Below are 16704 nucleotides of genomic sequence, written 5' to 3' on the forward strand. Positions count from 1 at the left end.
AGTGGATTGGTTGTAAAAAGTTTCTGATGGCCAGAGCCATAGAACGGCACAGATGGCGCTTGCCTTGCATGCGGCCAACCCGAGTTCGATACCTAGCACCCCATCTGGTCCTCTGAGCCCACCAGGAGTGATCCCTGAGTACAGAGTCAGGAGTAAACCCTAAGCGTCACTGAGCGTGGTCCCAAAACAAAACAAAAACCCAGAAAAATAACAAAAAGCTCTCAGGCACAAACTAGGGACACCTTAAAACAAACAGATTACTTGATTGAGAACCGGCATCCTGAAAACCAGAGTTTGGGGGTTGGAGAGATAGTACAGTAGCTAGAGTGCTTGCCTTGCATGCGGCCAACCTGGGTTTAATCCCTGGTACCTAGTACGGTCCCAAGCCCCACTGGGAATGATCCTTGAGCAGAGAGCCAGGAATAAGCCCTGAGCAATGCTGGATATGTCTACCCCACCTCAAAAAAAATAAATAAATAGATAACAATCACCAGAGTTTGGATACTTCACTGAGCAGAATGGCCAGTAATACTCAACCCATACAGGAATCGTTATTTGACATACGGAGTATGGAAAGCGTCTAGAAAGGAACATGTGTTCTGCATAGAGCTGGTCGTCAGAAGATCAGGGGGAGGAGGGCTCTTGACTGGAAATCAAAGGAGGTAGTGGGGACGGTCACCTCGGCTTGGAGGTCTTGGGGTTCTGGTCGCTACCGAAGGGGATGTCTGCTTGGCCCTGGCAGGGTCCCGTGGGCTCTGGGGAGGCAAGTAGGAGGATCTGGGGCCGGTCATCTCGCCGCTTCACATAGCCCTGGCCCAGCAGCTGCAGGGTGCAGGACAGGACATCGGCGCTGCTGCACGCCACACCCCCAGCCACCGAGCGCCCCAGGCTGCCGGGCGGGTTTGGGCCTTTCTGCCAAGCCTCCAGCACCTGGAGGGGAAGAGAGGGCAGGCAGATCAGCGGGGCCCCCTGTCGATGCCGCCCACTGCGCTCAGCGCCTGGCCCTGCACTCGCAACAGTGGGTGGGCGGGTTGGCCTCGCTCTCTTCTTTTCTTTTTTGCCTTTCCTGTTTGGGCTTCAGCCACACCTGACGGTGTTCAGGAGCTACTCCAGCTCTGTGCTTGGAGGTCACTCCTAGCAGTGCTCAGGGAACCACAAGGTGGAGGGGTTGAATCAGGCCTCTTGCACGCAAAGCCTGTGTACAGCGTGGCCCCTGCAGCTACCTCCGCAGCCCTCGGCCTCACAGTCCTACTGTACAACGAGCATGACGATAGTGACAGCAGCCCTTCTTTACATCACACACTGCTCAGATGACGTGCCTCAACCATGCTGATGTTCCGGGAAGGGCTTGGTTCATGGCCTGGCTTGTCTCTAACCAACCAGACAGGAATAGAAAACGCACTTGGGCCAGAGCCGCAGTATGGCAGGGAGGACGGACGCTGACCTGGCATGCAGCTGACCCTGGTTTAATCCCCAGCACCCCATAGAGTCCCCTGAGCTCGCCAGGAGTGATCCCTTAGCACAGAGTCAGGAGTGAGCCCTAAGCACAGTGGAGAGTGGCTCCAAAACCAAGAAGAAAGCTGAGACTGTCGCCCCGCTGCTTCGTGCAGTGTGTGTTCTTGCGGGCGCCCCTCCCCCCCCCCACTCATGCCTGGGCCCTCCAAGCCTACCAGACAAACCAGCTGGTCGATGTGGAGGCCCGTCTGTCCGTGGGCTTTGAGAATATGGACCAGAAGACAGCTTAAGAGGTTCCGCTTCTGCTCCAGGGTTCGGCCCTCGTCCTCCTCTACGTTCAGGTATTTCTGAGGCGGCAGCAGCCACAGCGTGTCCCTGTCCAGCTGAGGCCCGGGCTCCCGGGGCCGCAACACCCCTGCAAACCAACCCAGTTAGTGCTCCGGGAAGGGAAGAGGCAGACGAGTGGGGTCAGGAGGCCCCCACGTGCGTGCCCCCATCACACGGTCCCCCCATCCTGCATGCCCTCACCCCAGGAACGGAGGCTGAGAGCTGTGGGGGGAACCTACCCCCGGCGGGCAGGTCCGGGCCCTCCATCAGGGTCAAAGGGCCGTTATGGGAGGTGAGGGGTGTCAGGGCCTGAAGCAGCAGCTCGGGCGTGAGGTCAGAATTCTCCAGCAAACTTTCCACCGACATCTCCTGGCAAGGAGAGACCGCTGATGGGGGGTGGGGGAGGGAGGGCGTCGGGCAGGCAGTCCCGAGAGAGAAAGGCAAAAGAGTGGGGAAAGGGGGCGGGGGTGAAGGACCCGGGTACCTCTCTCCCATTGAAGTGCAGCAGCAGCCACATCTGCACCGTGGACACGTGCAGGGTCTGGTCCCCGAACTGCAGCTCTGCCCGGCCCAGCCACGTCCACTGCAGCCTCCGATGGGGCCCCACATCCAGGGCCGGATGGTTCTGGCCTGGGAAAGTGTTTGGGACACAGGCGGGGACAGGAGTGGAGGAGACAAGGAGGTTAGCGGATGAGCTGAGGGCGCACGCTCATTTCTCGGGGGAGAAGGGCCCCCACGTCAGCAGACACACCAGTGCCTGGGCTGCCTTCCCGTGTGAGCTCGCCCTCTCTGTCCACCTCCCTGACTAGCCCCACGGCTCCCACCCCCAGCCTGGCCCTGTGCAGGCAGGCTTCAAGAAAGCCCCCAGATGTGAGGTCTGTCTGGGGGTGCATACAAGGCACTGCCTGCTTCCTAGACCCACTGTTCCTCTGTGCACAGGTCGGCCTGGCTGTTCACTCTTTTTTTTTTTGTTGTTCACTCTTGTTAGAATGTGAGGGTGCCATCAAAGGGAAAGTGTCCAAGAGCCGGTCAGGGACGCGCACGTGCGCACACACACATGCACAGAAAGACATTACACATAAACACAGAGACCCACAAACATACACATGTATGCACAAAGATATACACACAGACATGTGAATACACACAAAGATATATACACACAGACTCATACACAGAGGTATACTGGTTAAAGAGGGGACCATCTGAACATCAATAAAATGACAGCTACGATGAACGGATTCAACCATGAAATATTTAGAACCCACCAATTCATTAAAACAGAAAAATCTCAGGGTTGGAGCCATAATACAGTGAGGAGTGTCTGTCTTGCAATTAGCCAACCCAGTTCGATCCCCGCCATCCCACATGGTCCCCTGAGCACTACCGGGAATAATTCCTGAGTGCAAAGACAGGAGTAACCCCCTGAGCATTACCAGATGTGGCCAAAACAAACAAAATATCACTGACATTCTGGAGGATGAAGAACCAACACGTTATTTTGAAAACTGCATCAAAATAAAGGCTAGGGTGAATGGTTCCTGTTTTTCCTGTGCCTTACTTCAGGATAAACATAAGTTGGGTCAGTGAAAGTAGATGCAAAAGCTTCTCTTGGTCGAGAAAGAATTCCAGTGTATCAGTGAAAAAAAAAAGGGGGCAGGGAAAAGGCCCTGTTAGGAGCCGCTCCTGAAATGACAGACTGAAGCAGAGAACGGAATCTGGGTCAGATATCAGGCTGATGGGTCTAACAAGTCTCTAATCCAACTCAAATCACAGCCAGACAACACGCCGCCGCCTGGTGGTTGTACGAGTAACTACTTCGGAAGAAACAGGACTCGGGGGGACACCACACGGATACAAACACTCAGCAAATCTGCCCTGTCTGTGCCTCTAGTTAGCAAACCAGCCCGGTCTCCCACAAATGGCTGCGAGTGGGGAAGGGGAAGGAGAAGGCGAAGACGAGAACAAAGAGATGAAAGGAGATGACGGATAGAACTTAACCAAATGCGTTGTGTGGGCTCTGTTTGAATCCTCAATAAAGTAACGAATTCAAAAAAGCAAACCCTCAATACCATCAGGGAAACATGAACAGCCAGTGCTGGTGGGTATGTGGCGGGAAAGGAGCCGCCATCCGCTGTGGCTGGGGACTGGACGCTTCTCAAAAAACTATGGAGTGAGCTTCCATATGATTCAGCAATCTCACTTCTTGGCACCTACCCAATACTTCAGAGAAGATATCTGCGCGCCTATGTGCACTGTGGTGCTGTTCAGAATAGCCAAGACCTGGAAATCACCCAAGTGCCCAAGAGCAGATGAGGAGATAAAAGAAACTGGGAGCGGAGGGCAGGAGAGACGGTACAGAGCACAGGACGCTTGCTTGCACCTAAGCTGGGTTCAATCCCTGACCTCCCATGTGGTTCCCCAAGTACCACCAGGAGTAACTTCTGAGTGCATAGCCAGGAGCAAGCCTAGGTGTGACCCTAAAACTTAAAAAAAAACCCACAAAGAATTGTGACTGGTATCCACAACGGAATCCTGAGCGACTGAGCTTTGGCATTCTCTGCCATGTGGTTGGAATAAGAGGAGATCATGTTTTGTGCAGTCAGAACGAGAGGGACAAAGAGAGAATGGTCTCATATGTGGAATACAAAGAGGCATCATGAAGAAAGGAATGAAAACCGCCCATGAACAGCAGGCCAGAAGGACTGAGTTTGTCAAGGGCCTGGTGATGAAGTGGTAGGAATGAGAGGATCTGGGGGCACTGGTGCCCTGGTGGTGGCTGTGGTGCTGGGAACACTGCATGTCTGAAACACTACTGTTAACAGTATTCCAGGTCACAGTACCTCAATTAAAAAAAAAGAGAGAACAAAGTAACTAAAGAAACTTAGTAAGAGGGCAGATAAAAAAACCGCAAAAGGCTAGGGCGGAAGTGACAGTACAGCGGGGAGGGCGTTTGCCTTGCACACGGCCCAGGTTTGATCCCTAGCATCCCATATGGTACCCCGAGCACCACCAGGAGAAATTACTGACTGCAGAGCCAGGAATAACCCCAAAGTGTGTGACCCAGAAAGGAAAAAAAAATCACTGCAAGGCAGCAACAAAGGTACAAAGGAAGCACAACAGAACTGATCTACAAAACTGAGATTGGGGGCTGGCGCAGTAGCACAGCAGGTAGGGTGTTTGCCTTGCACGCAGCCAACCCAGGTTCGATTCCCAGGCATCCCATACGGTCCTCCGAGCACCACCAGTAGTACTTCCTGAGTGCATGAGCCCGGAGTAACTTACCCCTGTGCATTGCTGGGTATGATCCAAAAAGAAAAAAAAAAACCCAAAAACCAAAAAAAAAAAAAATACTGAGCTTAGTGGGGTGCTGGAAGGTAGGGAAACTGAAAACCTTGGGGAGGGAGGTGGGTGCAAGGCAAGGGGTATGTGCTGGAATGATGTACAGGGGAAACCACCATTAAGAATACTGGGGCGGCGCTGGCGAGATAGCACAGCGGGTAGGGCGTTTGCCTTGCACGCAGCCAACCCGGGTTCGATTCCCAGCAACCCTTATGGTCCCCTGAGCACTGCCAGGAGTGATTCCTGAGTCAAAGCCAGGAGTAACCCCTGAGCATCGCCAGGTGTGACTCAAAAAGCAAAAAAAATAAGAATACTGTAGGGGCTGGGGTGATAATACAGTGGGTAGGGTGCTTGCCTTGCATGCAGCCAACCTGGGTGTGATCCCTGGCATCCCATATGGTTCCTTAGAGCACTGCCAGGAGTGATTCCTGACCACAGAGCCCAAAGTTACCCCTGGGCACCCGCTGGGAGTGGCCCCAGAACCAACCAAGCAAGCAAACAACAACAAAAATACTGTAAATCTTTAGGCTGAGTGATAGTACAGCAGGTGGAGCACTCGCCTTGCATGAGGCCCATCCAGGTTATATCCCGGCATCCCATATGGTCCCAAGCCACCAGGAATGATCCCTGAGCTCAGGGTCAGGAGCAAGCCCTGAGCAACAAAGGATGGGCCCTGCCACCCCAAAAACAGTAGGATGGGGATGATTTCTTTAAGAGGCCAAAGTGAGTGTATCGAAGGCAGGCAGTGTGCCTTGTATGCAGCTGACCTAGGTTTGATCCCTGGCCCTCGTAAGGCCTCCCAAGCCTACCAGGAGTGATCCCTGAGCTCAGAGCCAGGATAAGTCCCGAGCATCACAGCATGTGGAACAAAAACAAGTATTTTAAATCACAGTACCTCAGTTTTTTTTAAGTTAAAAAATTAATTTTAAACACATACACACATATTCTAGGAATTTACAAGGCACATAACCCGATTATAGCTCTATGGCAAAGTTACAAGGAAAATGAGTCGGGAAAGATGACTCAGTGGTTGGGTACATGCCTGGCAAGCACACAGTCCCAAGTTCAGCCCACAATACCACCATGTCCCCCCAACCCCACTACAGAGACAGAAATCAGATTAATAAAAAAAAAAAAAAAGTAAAATAGTAGGGAAATTCTGAGGAGAGCAGAATACTGATGTGGTGTTCAGGGAGAACAAGAATTACAGAGGAGAAAGCAACCCATTTACAGACCCAGCTGTCAAAATTAACACCATGAATGAAGGACTGATGAAAACTGGGTACTTCCAGGTAGCATATCCTGAGCAGCTTATACAATTACTTATTCAGTCTAACCGGAATCTAGCCAAAAGAAAATACAGAAAATGAAAATCAGGAACCATTCAGAAAATTGGGAACGACGTATATATACACTTCACAAAATGTCAATTCATTCATTTTCGGGAGCCGGAGAGAAAGCACAGTGGGTAGGGCGTTTGTCTAGCATGTGGCTGACCTAGGTTTGATCCCCGGCACCACGTAAGGTCCAGGAGTGATTCCTGAGTGCAAAGCCAGGGGTGACCCCTGAGCACTGCTGGGTGAGGTCCAAAAAACAAAGCAAAAGTCAACTTATGGAAGGAAAAGGTGAGGAATTATTCCAGAATAAAGGAGACAGGAGACATGACCCCTAAACGTTAACTGCAAATCCTAGCCTGTGGCCTGGCCCGAGCGTGAAGAAAATAAAAAGTCAAAAAGAGATCATACAGCAGACGAGGCACTTGCCTTGCACACAGCTGGCCCCAGTTTGCCTCGCAGCACAGCATACTGTCCCCAAGCAGTGCCGGGAGTGATTCCCAAACACAGAGCCAGGAGTCGGCCCGCCCCAAGGAACCAAAGCCAGGGCACTGGCGATGTGGCTCAATGACCGTGGCCTGACTTTGCAGGGGTGAGGCAACTAGGAGAGATCCCCAGTACCACAACCCAGGCATGTAACTCCTGGAGTCTATCTCAACAACAGCAACAGGGAGGGACTGGGGGAAAGCCAAGCACACAGCAGACGGGGCGGAGGCATGGCTCGACACAAGCCGACGTGGGAACCGGGTTCTGATCCCGGGCACGGCCAAAAAGGAAATTAAAGACAGCACGGGGGTCAACTGACAAAACTGAAATCTGAAAAAGGAGACTCGTATTATATGAATTAGTTATGTTGTAAACACTGAGATGAGCAGTACTTCATTCCTAGGAAATGCGCATTAAGAATTTAGCGGAGGGGCTGGAGCAACAGCACAGCGGGTAGGGCATTTGCCTTGCACGCGGCGGACCCAAGTGCAATTCCCAGCATCCCATATGGTCCCCTGAGCACCGCCAGGAGTAACTCCTGAGTGCAGAGCCAGGAGGAACCCCTGTGCATCGCCGGGTGTGACCCAAAAAGAAAAAAAAAAGAAGAATTTAGCGGTGAAGGACCAGCTATGCAATTTATTCTTTTATTCGCAATGGTTCAGGAAAAAAAGAGGCATATGCTAACTACATATGTATAAGCATGTAAATCTACACATCCAAAAGGAGCAAACAGTAAAATAGTAAAAGGTCCAAGTCTTGCACAAAGGAAGTCCAGGTTTCATTTCTGATACGGCCTGGTTCCTGTAGTTCCCCAAGTACCACTGAGACCCCCCATGCGAGGTGCCCCTGGGCGTATTGGCCCCCAAACAAAATCAAAAGGAAAAGGGAAACTTGGGTAAAAGGTATACGGGTTCTTACCATTTTTCTGTATATTTGAAATGATTTCAAACGTCTGTGTAGGGATTAAATCTAGGGCCTGGTGTTAGGCCTCAACTCCTCAGCTTCTCAACTCCCAAGTAAGACATTTTAATGCTTTTGGGCCACACCCAGTGGCGTTAAGGAGGGGGCAATACTGCCAACACAGTGTTGGTCGGGGACCCACAAAATGCCGGCAGAGCAGGAGGAGGGTCCACGCAGTGCCAGGGATCCCCACCACAGCACTGCTCCATGAACACTCCAGTTTCCCACAGAAATGTTTCAATAAAAGGATAACCGATCTATACATTCAAATGAGTAAAATGGGAAAGTCTGCTAGTCATACTTACTATAACTAGAGAACCGGAGAAACTATCAACCCCCAAACAGTGAGGCTAGGAAGACACTAACCAAAAAAGTTGGCACATCACTCGTGCTGGAAACAAATTAGCCTCTCAGGGCTGGGGAGATGCTCAAAGGGTTAATGCACACACGGTGCGCTGGGATCAAGCCCTGGCACCTCATCAGGAGCATGAGGGTCAACCCCCACCCCACCCCAAGCTGCGCCAGGAGTACCCACCCCACCAAGAACATTCTGAGAGAAGCTTTGCTAGAAAAGTCACTTTCTAGCACTGTCCTCCCGTCGTTCATCGATTTGCTCGAGTGGGCACCATTAACGTCTCCATTGTGAGACTTGTTGTGACTGTGTTTGTTGTGTTTGACATATCAAATACGCCACGGGGAGCTTACCAGGCTCTGCCATGCGGGTGGGATACTCTCGGTAGCTTGCTGGGCTCTCCGAGAGGGACGGAGGAATCGAACCCGGGTCGGCCACGTGCAAGGCAAACACCCTACCCGCTGTGCTATCGCTATCGTTCCAGAGTGATATTTATAATTATTTAGAAATAATAATTACAATAACATTCTTATAAAAATTGTTTATAACAACATTATTATAAACACTGTTATTATTTACAATAACGTTTAATTATTGTGTTTAGAAGACTCTAAACAAGCACAGGCCATCATGGCAGCCAATCGCCACTTGTTGCTGGCTCTAAATTGCTTAAAGTAAAATAAAAAGGAATCCTGAGTTTCTCAGTCACACGGGCCACATTTCAAGTGTTCAAGAGGCATGAATGGCCAGCATGAGGGACTGTGCAGGAAAGGACCTTCCTATCATTGCAGAAAGTCTACTGGACAGCCCTGTGGGGAAAAAAATGTAGTCTTGTGTCTACTATCAGTTGAAAGTATATAAAGCAAAATTAGCAGTAAGTTTTAAAATTCACTGCCCTCACAGATTTCTGCATCTTAGACTGGATGAAAATGAGTAAATAACAGAAGATTTGAGTAATGTAAAGGACAAAGCTGATTTAGTGGACGAGGTGGACTTCTGTAGACTGCCAGTAAAGTAAACACACATTTTTCGGATTCACACAGAGATCCTAAAACTTGATCATCTACCAGGTCACGAAGACAGGCGCAATAAATGGCAGAGAAACCATTTCTCTGGCCACCATGGAATGAGGCTGCAAGTGACAACAAAAGAGACGACAAGACAGAATTTTGTTTGAAAATTTTTCAAGAAAAACAAACAAAAAAGATGACATGCTTAGGAAACTCAAAAAAATAATGAAGGTACTATGCAATAAAACATGTTTGCAATATTCTCATATCCATCCACAGAAGAAAACGGAAATAATGTTCATACAATGGAATCGTGTTTGGCAAAGCAAAAGGACAATCATGACACCTACGACCACCCCAAGAGGAAGGGGGCGCACTTCCACAGGCGTCCCGAGGGAGTGAAAGAGCGCGGACAGCAGAGCACACATGCTCCTCTGGTCAAACTACGTCTCACTCTATGGTGATAAAGGGAGAACAAAGGTTTCCCTTGCAAGAGAAGGTGGACTAGAATGGATACAAAAGAGGTTCTGGGTCAGTTGACATCTTAATCCGGGGATGAGTGGATGCACAGGGATAGAATTCATTAAGTCTGAACATTAAGATCGGTACATCTGAGGGGCTGGAGAGCTAATTCAGAAGTTGAGGTGCTGGCCTTGTAATGCTTCCAAAGATGGTTAATGCCTGGTACAGCATAAGAAGCCCCAAGCATTGCCAGGGATCACTCCTGAGCAGAGAGCCAGGAATAGCATCGCTTGGTATGGCCTCCCGACCCCCACCACTCAAATGAAAACAAAAGTTTGGACACTTTCTTGGATTACTCACCATACCTCAACAAAATGTTCTTAAGCAAAACCCAAAACCTTGTAAAAATGCAGCTCTAGCAATACTGAGGGAAATGAATCCTTGAATAGTTGTAACTGAACAGAAGTCTGAAAGGACTAAAGAGTAAGCATGAAACGGGAATTTGGAAGAAGAAACAGAACAAATTCATACCAAGGTGAAGGGAACGAAAAGACAGGTGCCGGAACTAAGGCACACTTTCCTACCCCTCCCAAGACTGTTTCCCCAAAATTCCTTTTCCCCACTCGACAACATTCCTGTCTTTAGTCCTTACTGCCTCCCCCAACCTCCCCCCAATCTCCAATCTCCTCTCCCTGTGGCCTCACTCTGGCTGTAGAAACTGGAGAAGCGGTCAAGGGCATCACAGAATTCTGCGGGAAGGCACTTTCGGGGCTGGTACAGGTAGCAGAGACGGGAGACTGGCCAACAGCGCGGGGACAAGACCAGTATGGACACTGTTGGACTTGGATCATCGAGAAACAGTTCTTTCTTGGCCTCTTCTTTCTCCTCTTCCTCCTGCGAGACACGAGGATTCCAGGGCCCTGGGGCTCTTCGATGTGCTCTCCTCTTCCCTCCCGCGCGTCGCCGCCTCTTACCTCTTCCAGGCCCTGCACCTCATCCTCCTGCTCCAGAAGCAGCCTGTCCAGCCGCTGGAGCTGGTAGGCGTGGAACTGGCGCTGCAGCTCCTCGGAGGCGCCCAGACTCCGCAGCATCTGCTGGGGGAGGCGGTTGGGGAAGCAGAGGCCGATCTGCTCCAGCACGGCCCCCTCCAGCCAGTTCGAGTCCATGCCCAGGAGACGGTCCGCCATGTAGTGTCTGCAGCACACACAGCCCAGGGGCGGCGCCTCAGGGGGACCCTGGGCACAGCCTGGGGTCAGCTTCCCCCACCCCTCCGTTGCAGTCTGCCAAGTCCCAGGCCCAGCCGCTCCTCTTCCTTCCTCCCCACTCCCCGGCATCTTCCTTGCCCCTCCCCTCGGCTCCTCCCTCCTTCCCTGTAAGCCTCTGCTCGGGTCCCTGTGCAGACTGGAGGCCTCCCAGGCCCCTCTCTCTCCAGACCTGCACTCACTGATAGAAGTGCTCGAAGGTTGTGGCCAGCTCCAGGCCAGACAAGACCATGATGGGTTCCAGGTGCCGCTGAAGCTGCCCGAGCATCTCGACGCCAGGGACTCCGCCAACTAGGCCCCCCTGGATCTGCTGGTCAATGTGCCTGGCAAACTGCTCGCTTATCTGGGGCGGACACGGGGCGGAGCAAGCCATGACTGTGAGCAAGGGTGCAGAGGGCGGGCGAGTGGGACGTGGGGTGTGGGGTAGGGGCGGGGGGATCGGGGCGGGGGCAGGCCTGGCACTCACGTGGGCCGCGGTGAGGAAGGACTGCTGCAGCAGGGCCCCTGAGAAGCCACTGCGCAGAGCCAGGGTGAAGGCTGCCCGCGGCCCGAAGAGTTCGGAGCCCGCAGTCTGCAGACACTCGTAGAGTTGACAGTAACGAGGCACAAAGTCAGGGGCCCTCCAGGCTGCAGCCAGAAAGCGGCCGACCTGGGAAGGAGAGGAAGAAGCGAATGCGCGGCCACCTGACTGCAGCCCACCCCCGCAGGGCTCGCCAGGCTGCCCACCTGCTCCTGCACCACACTCTGCCAGCATTTGGTGATGTTCCTCAGGCTGCTGCTGGGAAGAGCTGGGGGCGGTCCGGGACTCCGCTCCCGCCCCTTATTGTTCCTGCCGACTGGGGAGACGGAAGGGAGGCCTGAGCCCAGTGGTCTGGGGAATGGACCCCCCCCTTTACAAGGCAGCAAGGAAGGCCCGGGGGTCTCTGGCACCGGGGTCCGGAGCGCCACCACTGGTGGAAGGGGACGTACAGGGCCGGGTGGGTGGCTCTGGAGATGGCCCTGGCGGAGGCTCCACGTGCACCAGCAAGTGGCACAGGCCACGCACTCGCGAGGCGAAGGAGGCGGCTCGGCCAAGGGGATTCCGCGAGCTCTCCCGCTGCACCAGGTACTGATCCAGCAGCCACCCCAGCGAGCTGACACCGGTGGCAGCATCTGAGAGACAAGGGACGCACAGGTCTTCATGGGGAAGGGAAGGGGCAGAGGGCATGGACAGCCCTGACCCTGAGCAGCCACTAGACGGCAGCAGGGCCAAGGCCGCCCTTCCCCGAGGCCTGCTTTGGGGAGGGACAGCGTGGGACCAGGACAAGCATCATGGACAGGACGGAGAGGAACATGGAGACAGGCCTTCCAGGGAGATGCAGGACCAAGAGGACGAGTACCGGAGCTGGGGGCCCCTCCCTTCATGGAACAATGACAAGCACTGCCTACCCGGGGTAGTGATGTTTTGCACTAGGGGGCTGACAAGCGCCTCCCAGCACGTCCTGCCCAGGGCTTGGGCAGCCTCGTCGTCGGGGAGGAAGCGGTCAGCAAAACTCTGCTCGTGGCGCAAAACCCGGTTCAGCCTGGGAACAAAGAGGAGGTGGGGAGGGGGACCGAGACGTCCACGCAAGCTGCAGTGCCCGCCCATGGCGGCCAGCTCTTCCCCACCAGCACGGCCGCCTCTGCCACCCACCTGGGGCACAGCTGCAGGAGGCCCCTGCGGTCCTCGGCTATATCCTGGCTCCAAACCTGAGCCTGGATGGTGTAGAACAGACACGTACGGCGACACAGCTGCTCCCGGAACAGCGGCCAGAAAGTGGGCTTGGGGCCCAGGACCTCGATACCCCGAACCCGGGTGTCGATGCCGCCCTGGAATACAGACGAGGCTGTCACTAAGCTACCCGGCCACCGAGCCCAGCCCCAGCCCGGAGGCCCACATTCCCGGGATCAGCCCAGGAACTGGTAACAGCGTCCCCCTCCCCGAGCAATGAGGCAGACATGTGGCAAGAGGCAGGCCCCCAAGTATGACAGGGAACAGCCATTACTGGGCCCCTGAGCTAGGTTCTGCTCCCCAGCACCCCCGACCCCTACCTGCTGGCAGCGTTTGATGCGGATCTGGATGACGGGCCAGAAGCGGGTCAGGTTCTCCAGGAGGATCACGCGGCTGGCCGAGGGCAGCACGTTCACCTGGCGGGCAGGGGCGAAGTGGCGGGAGAGAGCGGTCACCTCCAGGTATCACCAGAAGGCCTGCTGGAGTGGGCGTGTGTAGCGAATGTGAGGAAGGGAAGTGTGTGTGTATGAGTGTATGTGTGTAGGGGGGAGTGTGTGTGGAGGAGTGAAACAGGAGTGTGTGAGACAGAGCAACCAAGCAGCAAGCAGGGGTTGTATGTGGTAGGGGCGAGCGAATGGAGAGGCCCGTGTGTGGGCGGTGTGGATGGATGCAAGAGAGGAATGTGGAAGTGTGTGAGGAATGACGTGTGGAACAGAAGAGTAGAGTGCATGTGTGTGCAGAGAGCAAGTGTGTCTATCTGCTCCCTGCACAGGGCAGGCTGGCGTTCTGCCGTTTTGATCCTGTTTCTGTTTTGTTTTGGGGGCCGCGAGTGGTGATGCTCAGGGCTGACTCCTGGCTCTGCGCTCAGGGACCACTCCTGGCGGTGATCAGGGGACCGTCTGGGGTTCTGGGGACGGAGCCCAGGTCAGCCATAAGCCAGGCAAGCGCCAGAGCTGCCGTCCAGCCTCTAGCTCCTCACCGTTTTCAGCTCCGTGTTGATGCAGCTCGTGTTGTCACCCCCAAACACCACCACCCTGGCTGGCATGTAGCTTGAGTCCTCGCTGGCCACCAGCAGAGTCAGCTGCCTGGGGGAGGAGAAAGGGAGTCTGGTAACAGGGGCCCCGGTCTCAGCTCAAGGCGACTTCACCCAGCTAAAGCCAGCCCGGCCTGTGTGAGGTCCTGAATCCCACCCTGGCACCACTCTAAGAAAAGCCACTTCAACCCCCCACTACTCCCTCACTGTCTCCCTTTGTTGGTGCTAAAAGAGATAATTCTCCCCGGACCTTCTGTCTTCCCTTTCCCTTCCCCAAGTGGCTTTAATTACTTTCTTTCATTTCGTGGGCCTCCCCAGACGTGCTGGGGACCCTGTAGACTACACCTGGTGGTGTTCCGGGGCTGAGGGGGGGCTGTTTGGGGCTGAGGGCTGAAGCTGGGTCCTTTGCCTGCTTGTCAGACGTGTGCTCCAACCCTCGGAGCTATCTACCTCAGTCTCCCCCAAATTTTTCACTGTCACTTTCAACTAAAAATGAGCCCCCTTCTTATTGGTTTTTGGGTCACACCCAGTGATGCTCAAGGCTGACTCCTGGCTCTGCACAGGAATCACACCAAGAGGTGTTTGGGAGTACCAAGTGGGATGCTGGTGATTGAACCCAGGTCAGCTGCCTGCAAGGGAAGAGCCCTACCCACTGTCCTATCACTCTGGCTCTGGAAATAAACCCCTAGTGACTTCCAACCCACATGGCCAAGAGACCCTCCTAAGCTGTCTGCCCACTGGCCTGAGGGCACACTGAAGTCAACATGCCCAAAGGAATATTCATCTGTCCACAGAACTTGTCCTGCTTCTGGTTTCCCTCTCCTGGGGCTGAAAACCACCATCGACCCTGCGCTTAAGCCCAACTCCACTGCGGTTCTCCCTCTCAGACTTCTGCCAGCCTGGCAACGCCAAGCCCCACAGACTCGACTTCTCAGAGCTCCCACTCCATTCGCCTCCTGACTCCTCCAGCCTCTTAGAGGACGTTCCCAACTACACACTGCAGAAACTTCTGCTGGCTCTCCTGCTCCAGTCCATCTTCCTGTGATTGCCAGGGTGAATTTTCTTTTTGGTTTTGGTTTCAGTTCACGTCTGGCTGTGCTCAGAGCTTACTCCTGCCTCTAAATTCAGGCTCAATCCTAGGTGGGGCTCGGTGGACCATATGGGGTGCCAGCCTTCGAATTCGGGTTAGCCAAGTGCGGGGCAAGTGCCCTACCCTCTTGACTACCTCTCCAGCTCCTCAGAGTGCGTTTTCTAAGTTGAAAGACTACGTCTTGAGCTAGAGAGTTAGTACAGCAGGTAAGGCACTTGCCTTTACAACCCCTGGTACCTGCTTCAGCCCCCTGCACTGCATATTATTTCCCAGGACCGCAGGGAGTGATGCCCTAGCAAAGCCAGAAACAGCATCTGAGCATCACTGAGCGTGGCCCAAACTACCCCACCCCCATCCCATCCCCAAAATTGCCTCTTGCCTACTATTCCCTTAAAAAAAAATCCTTCAGTAGTTCAAGATGCAGAATCAACTCAATTTTTTTGTTTTTGGGCTACATCCAGTGGTGTTCAGGATTTACTCCTGGCTCTGCACTCAGGGATCACTCCTGGTGGGATCAGGGGACCATGCGGGATGCTGGGGATAGAACTGGGTTGGACGCATGCAAGGCAAGTACCTAACCATTGTCCTATCGCTCTGTCCCCCAAATTCAAATTTCTTAGCTCACAAAACCCCTCGGATGTCTAGCTCTGCCTACCAGCTAAGCCCCACCTCCTGCCACTTCACACGCCCTTTGTCTAGTCAAACCCGATGACTTCATTCCTCCAAACCTCTCTCTGCTTGACTCGCTTCCACCTGCACCCACCCTTCCTACCTGGCGCCTCCACTGCCCTTGCTCCCCCAAGTCTCTCTCACCTTCCAAATACCATGCTACAACCCCTCCTTCTGGGCGCCTTCTCCAGCGGCCCAGGCTCCTGTGCTCAAGCCAAGCATGATGCTTCCTGACTACCCTGCTAGGTGCCGAGTTTCCCGAACACGAGCGATTGCATCTTACTGTCCTTGAGCTCAAGGTCTGCTCCTAGCAAGAAGACCCACGAACCCAGCGGCAGTGGGAGGAACGGGGGAGCGAGCAGCGGATCTCCCTCGGCACCACGCTGAGCAGGTGGACCCGTGTGGGGCGCCTGACAAAGGATGTCGGGACTGAGCAGAGGGCCCGTTCATTTCCTGCACCAAGCAAGGCCGAGTGTGTCCCCCAGACATCGGGGCTGCGGAGGGGTGATGCCCGTGTGCTGGGGCCTGGCGGGATGGCCACGCGCGTGTTCGCACCTGATCAGGACACCCCGGTGCATGTGCAGCGTGATGTGGTGGGAGCCGGTGCTACCGTTGGACTCCCAGTAGGTCTTGGGGTTGCGGTCGGTCAGCTTGCTGGCCCGGTGCGGGTTGGAGGACACCTCCACCTTCTCCCAGCACTTGTCCTCGCGCACCTCCACGCTGGAGCCTGGGGCGGCAGGCAAGCGGGCAGTCACGGCTGGCCGCAAGCAGAGGAAAGGGGGCAGAAAGGAAGGGGAGGAGCAGCACCCGGGTGGGCGCTGGGGGGAGGGGGGTGCACACACCCTGGCAGAGGTGCCTGAGGAAGACGTCGAAGAAGGGGATGTTGATGGGTCGGTGGGTGCGCCTGTGGTCCTCGATCTGGCCCAGCACCATCTGTAGCCACCAAGGGAGAGAGGAGGATGGGGTGCAGGGAAGAGAAACACGGAAAAAGACCAGGGGATGATACGGCTGAGGGCTAGCGCCAGATATCCAAAACAGACTCAACGACACGGAAAACAGGAGCTCTAAGCTGCGACCACTGGAACTTTGGAACGCACCTGTCCAGGTGGCAGGTGGGGAGGGGGTGGGCGTGGGAGGGAATCTGGGAACACTGGTAAGGGGGGAAGCTGATA

General features: G+C 54.2%; 2 protein-coding genes across 2 annotated transcripts in view; one reads left to right on the top strand and one right to left on the bottom strand.

Moving 5' to 3' along the window:
* DLK2 (delta like non-canonical Notch ligand 2) overlaps positions 1-16704 on the top strand; it is a 442344-nt gene that overhangs the window by 313240 nt on the left and 112400 nt on the right. The gene's annotated exons all lie outside the window — the stretch shown is intronic.
* Positions 1-16704, bottom strand: part of CUL9 (cullin 9) — a 39764-nt gene that overhangs the window by 5372 nt on the left and 17688 nt on the right. The window contains 16 exon segments of the mRNA XM_056126329.1: positions 680-930; positions 1671-1870; positions 2022-2151; positions 2267-2412; positions 10433-10627; positions 10630-10922; positions 11173-11333; positions 11457-11639; positions 11717-11826; positions 11960-12142; positions 12419-12552; positions 12663-12838; positions 13061-13156; positions 13720-13825; positions 16088-16259; positions 16375-16465. Coding sequence (XP_055982304.1) covers positions 680-930; positions 1671-1870; positions 2022-2151; positions 2267-2412; positions 10433-10627; positions 10630-10922; positions 11173-11333; positions 11457-11639; positions 11717-11826; positions 11960-12142; positions 12419-12552; positions 12663-12838; positions 13061-13156; positions 13720-13825; positions 16088-16259; positions 16375-16465 — 2627 coding nt within the window.

This window comes from Sorex fumeus, unplaced genomic scaffold (assembly GCF_029834395.1).
Source record: "Sorex fumeus unplaced genomic scaffold, SorFum_2.1 ptg000061l, whole genome shotgun sequence".
In the NCBI taxonomy this organism is placed as follows: domain Eukaryota; kingdom Metazoa; phylum Chordata; class Mammalia; order Eulipotyphla; family Soricidae; genus Sorex; species Sorex fumeus.